We start from the raw sequence: 14,247 nt of genomic DNA on the forward strand, positions 1-14,247 counted from the left end.
CCAAGAAGGGGATTGGGGCAGGGGAGGAGGTTCAGGGGTGCAGGCTCCAGGCAGTGCTTATCTCAAGCAGCTCTTGGAAGCAGCGGCATGTCCCCCCTCCAGCTCCTATATCGAGGTGTGGCACTGGCCAGGCGTCTCTGCGCACTGCCCCGTCTGCAGGCACCACCCCGCAGCTCCCATTGGCTGCAGTTCCCAGCCAATGGGAGCTGCAGAGCTGGTGTTTGGAGCGGGGGCAGTGTGCAGAGCTCCCTGGTTGCCCCTATGCCTAGGAGCCAGAGGGAGGGACATGCCACTGCTTCTGGGAGCCACACAGAACCATGGCATGCGTGGAGTAGGGCAAGCTCCTGACCCCGCGCCCCGGCTGGAGCAGGGCAAGACCCCAACCCCACTCCCCAGCAGGAGCTCGAGGGCCAGATTAGAAGGTGAGCTGGGCCGTGCTTTGCCCACCCCTGTTGTAGTAGATACCTGCAATAACTACTTTATCTTTCACAGAGCTAACTAAATGTGCAATCTTCAGTGTCAGCTGAAATAAATATAAGGCAGTTAAATAAAGGCAAGAAAAAATGTTCCATGTCCTATTGGAGTAAAAGTAAATTTGCCGGGCAACTCACTGCTAAGAAATTACCATAGTTGAATAGAGCCCAGTTTCACTCCATTTCCACCTTTTCAGCACTTGAACTTGAGTAAATGAAGAGTGGCTTGATCACAAATTCCAATTTCTGAAATTTGCTGGTTGACTGCATATTTAGGAGCCAAATTCTGTTCTAGTTAGGTCCTTGCACTCCCATTAACTTCAGTGAATTTGGTCCTGTGTCTTCATTGGTGGACTTCAAGAACTTAGGGCCTGATCCTGATTCCAATGTAAGTTTATGGCAAATCCGATTTGCCATAAAATCACTTGTCCTATTTAAGTGAATGCTGTATTAGACTCCTGAGCATAACCACCTTTGGTTTCTTTCATGTGTTCAGTCTGGATTTGTGCTCTTTATGTTCATGCTCCAGTCCTAATTCTGGTTCATCACAATCTCTGCATAGCTTTTGAATTTCCAAAATTAAGTGGAGCAGCACGAATATGGCCTAGAACAGTGCTACTCAAAGTGGTGGTCCACGGACCGGTGCCGGTCCATGAGCCATCAACTGCAGGTCTGCACGCATACTGGAAAAAAAATATTGCAGGTCCCCTACATCAGATAGCTTGAGAAGCACTGGCCTAGAAGAATCCAATGCAACTTTTCAGACAAATCTCAACTGCCAATAACCTTTGTATTATTGTTATGTTTGACAAAATAAGTTACTGGGCTGAAATTAAAGGCAAATCTCAATCAATCTATGGGGAACCTCAGAGTAACTTAATATTAAGAATATGTAAACTACATTAATTTCGGCTGCCTCAAAAGCGGCAGGCTTGCATCTATTTAATGTGTAACTTACATTCCACTCCTTGCACATCACAACTAGCTTAAACTCATGTGCTAAAGGAAACTAAAATGGTTTATATCACATATCATTGGGCAGATGGAGATGTTTAACAAGAAAAATAAACCAACAGAGTGTGAGTTAAAGATAATAACTATACCTTCTTTCAGCTCCTTGGTGTGTAAATATACAATTTTAAAATCCCTCATACCTATTAATCAAAAGGTGATCATTTTACTTTAAAATGCATCAGAACCAATCAAACACAAAATACAAACCCCATGTTGGCCAAGAAGGGTTAACGAGAGCCCTGTGGGCTCAAATCAACCCTGCCATGCTACAAGTGCAGAAGATGTCAGGCCTGGAGGTTGGAGCTAAAAGGGGAGAACCTAGCTCAGTTGGTGGCTGACAAGGAAGGGAAGATGATCTTCAGCTCCTACTTGATGAGAAAAGCCTGTAAACTAAGTCAAGATTACTGCCAGTGAGGGCCTCCTTGAGGGAAGGTAGGCCTGAAGCAGGGAGCCTGGATCCATGTTGGCTAGAAAAGACAGCCCATGCATAGAAAAACTGGGTCCATTCAAGGGCTGAGACAGATTAACCTTCTTTTGAGTTTGCTATATTTGTTCTGGAACTCTGATAACCTGGAAGGCGTGACACTTCAGTGTGACTTAGCCAGATGGCTAAGTCACTGCAGCACTGGACCATGTCAGAGGTGGCTACTGACCACTGAAGACCTGGAGAGAATCTAAGGGTGAGTAATGCCATACTAAGTCACAAAGGGGTGCTGTGGAGGCTGATATTGCCTTAAAGGGATATTACTTTTGCAATAATATAATCCATTATATAGCATCCAAAACTATTTTTAGGGACCATTAAGGTTGTAGCACAATGCACTCCATTCACCCCAAACCTTTGAAGTATGGAAATTAGTAGTTAAGGCAGAACACTTATGAATGTGGAAAGGAATGCACATCACCTATAATACGGATAACACAGTTCAATGCTGCATTAGATGTTCATTTCCATCTCCAACAAATACCCAAAAGCATATGTGCCTCAATTTCAAACTTATACTCTAATGCAAAGTGACCGTGGTGTGTGGTTTTCTATCACTTATACCAACAGACCACCACATCTGACTGTTATTCATTCCATGCACGTGGGAGGTCATTTTGCCTTAACATTACTAGGTCACTACTGTTGGTGAGGGAGTCTCCCTTTCTATCCCCATCTCTGTCTTGCACTGTGGTAGACTTGTCATCAGAATTCAGTGGGTCTGACTTGGCATGCAGGTATCCTGCTAGAAAATATTCTGTAAACAAACACTGCTGATATATAACACGTGCTAGAAATTTGCACACGCGACGCAACGATGTGGCCAAAGGACAGAGACCAGAGTACTTTAAATCTGACAAAAAGGTACAAAGAAAAGACAGACAAACAAGTGGGAAAAATTGTCCAAACTCTTATCCTCTCTATCAATTCATTTTTATCAAGGCACCATGAAAATTCAGATAGTACTCAAAGTTTATATTCTTTGTTTTGGTTTTTGCCATTTTTGCCACAATATATTCTAATAAATCCCATGAACCACATCAATTTTAGAAGATGTAGAAAGGTGCTGCTGTACTACCATAATATTCAGTATATGCAGTAAAATGCACTAATGGCAATCCTGCTCCCATGGAAGTAAATGGTATTAGGGTTGGCCTTAACCGTACTGTAGTGCAATGTTAATAGTCCTAGAATGTTAAGGCATAACACGCTATTGTCTGGCTATGTATGTTGAATACAATAAGCAGAGTCCCATTATGTGTCTGTTTTTGACAGGATTTCTGTTCCACATGGAACACTAACAGTCTGAAGTGGTCAAATTCAAAAAAGTCAAATTTATTAATGAAAAAAAGGTACAAGAACATAAAACTAAATACAAAACTTACTCTATTATTAAAAATTGATTTTAATTTCAGTAATAAGTCCAAATGGCAAATTGACAATGCAATTTCTACAGGAACAATAATGATCAAAAATATTACATGAGTTAAGTCAATGATAAACTTCCTTCTTATCAGCTTAATTTACAGAACAGTATTTTCATTATGGAGGAAATAAGCCAATAGAGTGCAGTAAAATGAATGATTATAGGTTTGCTATGCTTTCATTTAAAGACATAAAGGGTCAGATCATTTCTATAAATGCAGAGGAGTGGGCAACAGGATAGGGACTTGCAGCTTCCCTGGAACTTTTCAATGTGGAGGGAGAGGCAGGTCTGTCACTCAGAACAAGTCAAGGGTTCCAGCCTGTAAACATATGATGCTGGGGAGGGGGGGAAAGGCAGAGACAACACACAGGCTATCTATGCAGAATCCTTCCTGAGGTTGTTTCCTGAGGCCTCTAGCTTCCATATCACTATGACTTATTAACTAAGCATGCTTGTGTTTTCTCAGCACTTTATGCTTTCAGTCTTAAATTACCCACTTCCCACCACCACACCTTTAAGTTATGTAATGTACATAATCAATCTCAGAAATTTTGACTTCATAACACTGATCTTTTTGATTCAATAGGTTCTCAAAGTTTTAATACTTGTACTTTTAAAACACAATTCAAGTCTTCCAGAATAAATGACCAGTTAAACTAGGTTGGGTTCTGTTTAGCATCTACCTGCTTCCTTTATTCTGTTTGTCACCTAACTGAAGGGTATGCTACTTTTTATTTAAGTGATGGGTTAAAGATCTAATTCTACACTATCTGTGATGTTCCTTGCTTAGAGCTTGGTCTTTCAGCATAAGGGCACTCAGCAGCTTAAAAGTAATAATTTCACTGAATGGGAGGTAAGGGCACTCAAGCTGCGCAGGGAGCACTTAGTACATTGCAGGATGTGCTTATATTCAGATCTGCAACTAATGATCTAATTTTAAGAGGTTCTGAAGTGCTGTCTTCAATCCCTGTTAAAGTCAGTGAGTTGCAACACCTCAGCATCTCTCAGCACCACACAAGAGCAGCCTTTATATTTTTAAAAAATTGAAATTGCATTTTGGAAATGTGGCCTATTTAGTTTTTTTCTCCCAATTCTCATGCATGGGGAAAAAAATTCTAGTGATAGCTCAGGAAAGGAATTATGGGGGCTGCTTTGACCATAACTTGATTTTTCATGCTCATGTTTTAAAGTTCTGAAAAATACTATCCAACTTCGTTATGACAGATTAGACACTTCCCTATCAACACTGATTTTTCTACCTTGGCACATGTCATTCTGTTTAGCATATTTTTACTCCAGAATATCCCCAGCTAATAGATAAAAAAATGTAATTGAACCATCGGGCTTCTGGCTTATAAAAATTATACTCAACTACACAAACCAAGGCTGTATTTTTCCACACAGGTTTTTGGTAACTACATAAACCATGAGTGAAAAGAATGGTGTATACATTGATTATATTGAGTTTATATGTAAGTTTATATGATATTTTGTATTAGGCAACTTCAAATTAGTTTCTGGAACCCATCCTGGTTTTGGTATGTAAATTCTCTTTTCATACTCAAGTTTTGTCAGTTCTGTTCTACAGATCTCCTACTAAGGAATGTTCACCTACATTAAAGATTTGTCACCTTGGAGAACAGAGGTCTCAAATTCATTTCTGAACTCACTACCTTTATGGTAAGATCCTATTTACCAAGGAACCTATATGGTACTTGGAACCGAAATCACAAACACAAATGCTATCTCTAGAGGTAATAGGACCTGAGCCGAAGTCCACTGAAGTCAATGGTAGTCTTTCCAGTGGGTTTTGGATCTGGCCTTTAGTTAGCATTCCTTACTCAGGCAAAAAACTCTCATTAACTTCAGAGTAAGGAGGGTTGAACAGGACCCCTAATTGTCTTCTGCCAGACCCATATCTACAGTATACATCTTACGATGGAATTATCTACTACTATAACTTGTCAGTTTCTCCTCTGCTGATGAATGCTGATTCACTGAGGTGACTTTGTGTGTGGAGTTTTGAATGGACCAGTTTGCCGAAAGGGTTAAGACTGTCTACCTCTTGCAGCACCATTCAAGTAAGATATGGCTATGGCAGAAAGCATCCCTCTCCATACCAGAAGGTTTTTAAACAGATAAAGTATATTTGTTTAGTGTGTAATATAGCACTGTGACTGCCATTAAAAAGGTTAAAATTTACTTTTAGTTACTACACGAGGTAGGAGATACCACAGTTATTTCCCTATGCTTTGGGCCAGATCAAAGCCCCTTGAGGTCAATGGGAGTTTTTCCATTAACTTGAATGTGCTTTCGATCAGATGCCTAGACTCAGAAAGAATTGTGGTTTCTCTGGTAACTATACAAAATGTATAAATAATGAAACTTTAATGTATGTTGACAGTATGCATTAGTGCAATGAGCCTCAAATTAACTAACTATGTCTAAACAGTTTTTTCATACACTTCATATTTGTACCGGATGCCATTCTCTTCCTGGACATCAGCAGGGACTCCTGGATATCTGGGGAGGAGAGGAAAAAAAACCCAAACCCCATAATTTAATAGACTATCATCTGCAACACTTCCAACAAACTGGAAAAAAGTCTGAAAACCAGAACACCATCCATAACATGGGAATGCTGATTACATTTCAATTTTTTAGCAAGTGATTTTATTAGTAGCAGAATTATTGGATTTAGCAGCTGATAAATTCGAGATGCTGCATCCCAACTGCATTGCTAGCTCCAGCATCAGCAGTATTTGAGCTTCAACCAGTTCCCTGCCCCTCCAAACAGTCCAGATAGATCAATCTTAAAGAACCACATTTGTGCCTGTGGACAGGATTTGGGTTAGGAGCAAAACTTCAGTTATAGCTCAAGCTAATGTGGAAGTGAAGACAAGCCCTTAGAGACAACTGTAGGGTGTTTCTGTCAAATGGGGTGAAACAAATTAAGGTTCTGATTCTGCAAAGATTTACACATCTGTGTAACTTTACATAGGTGAGCATTAGGCTTACATTTTTGGCTATAGGATTGGAGCCTTAATTTGTTTTATTACATTGGACAAGGACTCCATTAATTAAATTCTTTTGAATTAAAGTACTTTTCCCTTTAAGACATGGCATATTCTTTCTGGGCCATAATATTCAAATAAAAAAAAATTCTGGAAAATTTACATAGCAGTAAATGAGAGCAGAATATGGCCCTAAATGAGATTAAAAAATAATTCAAAGTTGATTCTGAAGTCTTTCATTTTTCTGCTATTTGAAGGTGAACTGTAGCCCATCATACCAGATTATTAACACATCTTGATACTTACTCTGGGAGACGTTTGTATTTCTTCAAATCAATTTCTGGAAAAAATGTGTCACTTTCAAACTCCTGCAAAATTCTTGTCACAAACAATCGCTGGTGAACTGGCTTCTCCATTGCTGCCTGAAAAACCAAAACAAAGGGTTAAAATTTTAGTTCTTTCTACAACACCACAACTAGGAAAATGGAAGATTATTTTTGTCATGGAGATTTTTAATGTAGATTTTGATTGAGAATTATTTTTAGTCAAACATGTATATAAAAAAGTATCCAGTAGATTTCTCATTTCAAATGCTACTTTTCTTTGCCATTTTTCCACATTCTTGTCCTCAATATCTGCACCAAACATCCCCAGAGTAATGTCCAAAAAGAACCAAGAGATCAGAGTTTTAGAATGGCAACATTTGTCACAGTAACTGTATAGGGAACCATAAATTCTGACACTATGTATACAGATGAAACTTAAGAGTCTTCTATGTATTGTGATTATAGAAGAGGACTGGTAGTCAAGAAATGTTAGTTCTATTTCTGGCTCCATCCAGTTTAAAGTGTGATCTTGGGCAAATAATTTTTTTGTCCCAGTCTCATCTTTTAAATGGTCATAATACCTACTGTGACATTCTGTGCCCCAAAGGAAAAAGGCTGCACCCCATACTCACCATGGTGATATGATTATGATTTTGTTTTGTACAAAGTATGCCCTGTGAAGGTATCATTCTAAAAGTCTTAATCTGTTGAACATTATAGCCTGTTAAGTTGTATGTGGTATCATGGTATATGAAGTTATAAAGTTTTGCTATGTATGTGCTACTGAAACATGTTGTGAGGTTGGGAACACCCACATGCAGCCTTTCAGGTACAACAATAAAAAGGCCAAACAATGTTGATGGTCTATTGAGGAAATACATACACTCACAAGGATTACCGCAGGAACTGGGTACAAAAGAAACCTCTCAGAGATAGCACTACACAATGGAGACTGTTTGACCCAGGTCACAGCAAAAGAGCTTTCCAGCAAGTTGGAAGAAGATATAAAAGAGGGGAAGTGACAACACGAAGGAACCTCACTCTCCCTACAACACAACAGCTGAAAATATCAGAGGGAAAAACTGAACTGAGGGGAAGTGTGAAGAGAGGAGGAGTACTGGTCCCAGGCAAGAAAGAAGAAAGCCCTGCCTGTGTATGAAACGTCAACAAACTGCTTGTACTATTTAACAGGGTGAGACACTGCTTGATTCAAACCCTATCTAGTATATTCGGCTTAGATTGCGATTTTGTTTTATTTCTTATGTAATTTACTTTGATCCGTTTGCTATCACTTATAATCACTTGAAATCTATCTTTCTGTAGTTAATAAATCTGTTTTAGTTAAATATATATATAAAACAGCTTGGGGAAAAATCTCAGCTCAGGAACAAGGGTTGGTGCATGTCCACTTACCTTTATAGAAGTGGTGGACTGGGTAATAAATTCATACTGGTCAGGTTTTTGACCAGGGCCAGACGGTATGGCCCTGGGGTCCTAGTCTGGGGAGCTGGAGGTATTTTGGCTGGAGCCTCTCTATTGTTGGTTAATGCAGTGGCTAGCCCAGCGTTCATGAACACAGCTGGGTATGGCCCCTGCCTGTGGATGTTTAGGTGAGGGCAAACTTGGAGGGCTTTGCAGCTTGTCACAGCAGCACAGTGCGAGAGGGAGTCCAGGAGGTGAGACAGAGGACTCAGTGATAACCCAGTTTCAGGTGGCACCGGGTGGGTGGGCACGGCGGGAAACCCATCACACCTACTTCACTTCCCTTACTTCTGCCGACAATTTAAAACAAAGTACAAGTATCTGAGACACTTATTCTTGGGTTAGTCTCCCACTTGCCAATCCCAAAACATTCAAAAATCACGAGACCTTAAAAATTATTTTATTTTGCCTTCTGATTTTTGAGTCTATAAGGTGTAGTTGGGTCACATTTTTAAAAACTGCTTTCTGCACCAATAAGGGTTTGAAAATAATTTAAAAAAAATACATGGAAGCTTGGATTCTCATGTAAACATTTGTCTGCAAAAGCTGGAACTTTTAGTAAACTATCAATACCACAACGTTTGTGATAACAACTATGAGAGTTGGCACTAAAAAAATCTTCCCATCAAGTTGCAGTAATTAAACTTAGTGAGAGCTGGAAATCTGCAGTAGGTCCAATTGCTTTTGCTCCAGTACGGACAAAAGACAGTGCACAGCTTGCCCAATCACCCCTGCACAGCAAAACTGCACGAGTATCACTATGTATGCTGTCCACAACTGGAATCCTCCAACACTAGGGCCCTACCAAATTCATGGCCAGGAAAAACTTATCATGTACCATGAAATCTGGTCTTTTGTGTACTTTCACCCTCTATTATAAAAGTACCCTATACTATAGGGTAAAAGTACACAGCATTTCTCAAACTGGGGGTCTCGACCCAAAAGGAGGTCGCAAGGCTATTGTAGGGGGTCATAATATTGCCACTCCTACTTCTATGCTGCCTTCAGAGCTGGGCACCTGGCCAGCAGCTGCTGCTCTCCAGCCACTCAGCTCTGTAGTAGTAAGGGTGGCAATACCGTGACCCCCCTCCTCCCAATAGCCTTGCAACCCCCTTTTAGTTTGGGACCCCCAAGTTTGTGAAACACTGAGTCTGAAGGGCTTTACATGTTTATATTTTGTTGTTTTTAAAATATATATGCATATTTTGTTACAACATGGTGAAATTTAAGATTTAAATATCTGAAACCGTGAAATTCAAGATTTTTTAAAATGCTATTACTGTGAAATTTACAAAAAAGGACCATGAATTTGGGAGGGCCCTATCTAGCACCTAAAGATTCTATAAATTATTGGCCAATTATCTATTGCTAGAAAGCTGCTCATTCTGCCAAAACCGAAATATTTGTACACTTACTCATTCAAGTCCCCCCACTACTCTTCAAAGAACAGTCTTCTAAATCCTCCCCTACCATCTCAGCAAGTACCTTTTGAAAAGGAAATTTAAAAGCCTTTTATATTTACATGATTTGCGATTGCATCTCTGACTCATACTACCCTTTGTCTTCATCATTTTTCCCAGGAGAATGTCAAACCAATATGTTCATTCATAAGAGTAAGCACTGGCAGGTTGTTTTGGGCTAACATGAATATATAACTACATTTCTATCAAGGTCCCTTCCAGTCCTATATTTTTGTGATTCTCTCTCATGTTAAAAGATTGCTTTTCTGCTTTGTTTAAAAAATATACTGTAAGGTTTCACCCTGTTTTCCTAAAGTATGTGACAGGATACCATTACTCATCTAAAACCTACCACCAAAGAATACTGGAGAAATCTCAACTATTTAAACAGACATGCCTACAAAAGAAAATACAGCTTTTAAACAGTAATAAATAATTCTATCTGTCCACTGTTAATATTGTAACCCCCTCCCCCAATCTGGTTTGTGGCTGAGACAAGACCACAGCAGCACTTGTCATGCTGACAGACGAGCTACACTTGTGTATGGACTGGGGTACAGATCCATTCTTACAATACTGGGTCTCCGTGGCATTTAGTGCTCTCAACTGGAATGAAGAGATCATGTGTAGAAGAGATATTAGGGGGATTGCTCTAAAATGGTTCCAATTCCTTCTCTCAGACTACACAGAGGGTCATGAGGGGGAAATTGTTATTCTACCTCCATCGTCTCATTCATCCTAATATGTCTACTTGAAGCCACAAGGGGAAGTTACATCCACATGAATTCAGATGCCAGAAATAAAATAAGTAAAAAATATTTTCCAGCTATCCAAGTGTCAGGATTCATCAGCATCTGCGTAAGCAGTAGCTGTCTGAAACTAACCCTACATAAGACAAAGGTAATTCTGGTGCAAAAATAGTAACAGTGCCACCGTAACACCACCTTCCATCAAATTTGCCTACTTTCAGATTGTTGCATACATCTGGAGCCTCAGAGTTTTTCCCACAGATTATAAAGGCAGAAGGGACCATTATAATCATCCAGTCAGATCTCCTGTATTACACAGGACATAAAATTTCCATTCCTCACTGATAATGGATGTATAAATAGCTATGCTTACGAAAAAGGCACTCTTCCATCTATGCCTTTATAAGAAGGGCAAAATCCCTTATCAGATTGGCTATTGTGAACCACAGATTCATGATCTATGAGTTTGATTGCTACAATGCAATATACCTAAGGATAGAATTGACAGCCTTAGAAAGGTTCCAAGGAGTTCAAGCTATACCAGTTCACCTGCTTAGCAACAGTGTCTATAGAGGATGCAAGAACTCAGTGCTCTGCTTTTTATACTGGCTCCCCACTAAGTAGTTTAAGGTCTGAGACTTCAGTCCTGAGTTTTGAAGCCCTCTTTGTAAATGGGCCAACCAACTTCTGGATGATGTTCTTTGACAGAAGTTCTACTGGAACAATAGAATTGTCAACCACAAAAGTGGGGCCAATGAACACAGGAAACAGGGCTTTCTCTGCAGCTGTCCCATAACTGTGGATCTCACTGCTGGGATATCAGAACAAAAAAACCTCTCCACCTCAAAAACAAAATACAAATCATACTTTTATAACCTAGTTTTTTCCCCCCACACAATAAGCACAGAAACTAAACAAGTTTCTCTCCACACAGGGAATAGAGAGCGAGAGAGAGAAAAACAGATGCTATGTATTTCTTTTTAAAATCTGTAAAACGCTCAGATATTATGGTGCTATGTGGTATAAAACCCTAGAAAGAAAAGAAAATATTCATTTTAAAATGTTAGTATGATAAGGAAGAAACCTCTACAGTATCTGTAAAGATAGCGATGCAAGTTATTAAGCTTTTTCTTTCCCCCAAGGAAAGAAGAGCCTTATTGCATATTGAAACTTGAAGCTTGAACATTTCCAGCAGTTGACAAGAACGTCTGAGGAACGGGGGGGAGGGGGTGGGGGGGGGTAAGAAGAGGAGGGAATAAGCATGGGGAAATAGTTTTACTTTGTGTTATGACCCATCCACTCCCAGTCTCTATTCAAGCCTAACTTAATTGTATCCAGTTTGCAAATTAATTCCAATTCAGCAGTCTCTCCCCCACTGTTCCTCAGACATTCTTGTCAACTGCTGGAAATGGCCCACCTTGATTATCACTACAAAAGGTGTCCCCCCACCGCTCTCCTGCTGGTAACAGCTCACGTTAGGTGATCACTCTCGTTACAGTGTGAATGGTAACACCCATTGTTTCATGTTCTCTATGTATATAAATCTCCCCACTGTATTTTCCACTGAATGCATCCGATGAAGTGAGCTGTAGCTCATGAAAGCTTATGCTCAGATAAATTTGTTAGTCTCTAAGGTGCCACAAGTACTCCTTTTCTTTTTGCGAATATAGACTAACACGGCTGCTACTCTGAAACCAGTCTTTATAAGACTGACCACTTTAAGGAGAGGAAGTTACAACATTGACAAACAAGCGACTCCAGCCTTTTCATAATCATAAAACCAGAAGGGACCACTGTGATCTAATCTGACCTCCTAAATAACACAAACCATAGAAATTCCCTGAATTATTTCCTGTCTGAACGACAGCATATTTTAGAAAACTTTGATTTAAAAATTTAAAATTGCCAGTCTTTCCCCGTGCCTGAAGGAAGCCTGCCAGCAAAAAGTACTGTGTCAAAAGAACATATCAACTGCATCCTTGTCTGAAGTTCTAGCTCCTCTGAGAATCCAGAAGGCAGAGAGAGCTGAAGATTCTGCAGATCTGTATCTTTTTCTTTTGTCTATTTTTTGTCTTTTGTTTTTATTAGCTGGGAGATAACCCAACCCTTTTATATTTTTTAATCTTAGGATTTGGAAGTATGGTTACATGTATGAGATAATATTTAAGGAATTACATATCTATACTGAAAATAATGTCCTCAAAGCCTTGGAGTTAAGGCAGGTAACCAAGAGGTGACCTCTTAAACAGGTTCCTTTCAAGCAGGAGACTGCAAATGCTTCTCTCTCTGTCGTGTGTATTGAGCATTGTATGTCTCACATCAGAGGCCTATTTGCATACCGAGCCTGACACCTGTCGAAAGACTACAGAAGTCTACAAGATAAGAAATTTAGCAGGGAGAGAGCAACAGCAGGAGAGGATTCTGTTTATAGAATCACAGAAGTGTAGGACTGAAAGGGATTCCATAGATCCCAGTCCCCTGCACTCAAGGCAGGACTACATAATAACTAGCCCATTCCTGACAGGTGTTTGTCTAACCTGTTCTTAAAACCTCCAATGACAGAGATTCCATAACCTCCCTAGACAATTTGTTCCCGTGCTTAACTATACTGACAGTTAGGAAGTTTTTCCTAAATGTCCAACCTAAACCACCCTTGCTGTAATTTAAGCCCATTGCTTCTTGTCCTATCCTCAAAGGTTAATGAGAACAATTTTTCACCCTCCTCCATATTACACCTTTTATGTACTTAAACTGTTATGTCTGTGCTCAGTCTTCTCTTCTCTAGACTAAATAAATGCAATTTTTCAATCTTTCCTCATAGATCATATTTTCAGGCCTTTAATCACTTTTGTTGCTCTCCTCTGGACTTCCCCCAGTTTGTCCACATCTTTCCTTCCTAGTCAGTCATTTATGAATAAGGCTATGATTATGTCATAGAATCCGTGACTTCCATTGGCCTCTGTGACATTTTCTGCCCCAAGGCTGGAGATCCCAGCTGCCCCCCACCCCACAGCTCTCAGCCCCTACCCTGGTGGGGGAACCCCCCACAGCTGCCTAGCTGTGGTGGGAGGCTGGGGGACTGTGCAGCAGCCCAGCCCCTGCAGGGAGAGGGGGGATCCTGGAGCCCCCACTTGCTGCAGGTGGCAGGGAACGCCCTGGAGCTCCCTGCTGCTGCGTGGGGGGTGACCCTGGAGCTCCCACTCATTGCAGCAGTCAGGGACTCCCAGAGCCCTAACAGCGGTGGGTGCTGAGCTGAACCCACCTCCCCATTTTGTCAGGGATATTTTTAGTAAGCAGTGTCTGTGAATTTGTGTTTATTGCCCGTGACCTGTACATGACTTTTACTAAAAATATCCATGACAAAACCTTAGCCTTATTTATGAATAAAGACAATGGATTGTGGAGGTATATCTTGGAGTACAGAAGTACACTCTGGATCCTTCACCTTGGAGATAAGCTGACTGCATGTCTTGTCTTATGAAAAAGGGATTGCAACCTGCCTGGTTGGAAAGCGCTGCTAAGCAATACTTGAGAGTACCTTTTAATTAAGTCTAGGCTCCAGAATGCTTGTTATGATTTTACTTTACATGTAACCATTTGTTTCCAATATTTCTACTTGCTATGAATTGAATCTCTATCCTTTCTTAAATAATTTTTCACTTGTTTTCACTATAAACTTATTTAAGTGCTGTGTGTGTTAAGCAGAGCAGTGATCTGTTGTGTAACTGGTAAGCTGGTATGTACTGCTTCATTGGAAGCAGTGGATCTGTCAATACTATTGGTGTCCAGTGGAATAGGGGCTTTACATTCCAGGGAGAT

The 14,247-nt window shown here is 40.3% G+C and overlaps 1 protein-coding gene and 1 long non-coding RNA gene across 5 annotated transcripts in view; one reads left to right on the forward strand and one right to left on the reverse strand.

Moving 5' to 3' along the window:
- Window positions 1–14,247, forward strand: part of LOC141987448 (uncharacterized) — a 46,828-nt gene that overhangs the window by 16,283 nt on the left and 16,298 nt on the right. The window lies entirely within an intron of this gene.
- The window catches only part of DHFR (dihydrofolate reductase), a 40,499-nt gene continuing 29,626 nt past the window's right edge, over window positions 3,375–14,247 (reverse strand). For 3 of the 4 annotated variants that reach the window (XM_074952795.1, XM_074952793.1, XM_074952794.1), the window contains 2 exons: window positions 6,718–6,833; window positions 3,375–5,920 (listed from right to left, as the gene is read on the reverse strand). In XM_074952795.1, coding sequence (XP_074808896.1) covers window positions 5,842–5,920; window positions 6,718–6,833 — 195 coding nt within the window. In that variant the 3' untranslated portion in view covers window positions 3,375–5,841. The remainder of the gene's footprint in view (window positions 5,921–6,717; window positions 6,834–14,247) is intronic. The other variant, XM_074952792.1, reaches the window with a different exon arrangement.

The sequence above is a fragment of the Natator depressus genome, chromosome 5, assembly GCF_965152275.1.
Source record: "Natator depressus isolate rNatDep1 chromosome 5, rNatDep2.hap1, whole genome shotgun sequence".
Lineage (NCBI taxonomy): Eukaryota > Metazoa > Chordata > Testudines > Cheloniidae > Natator > Natator depressus.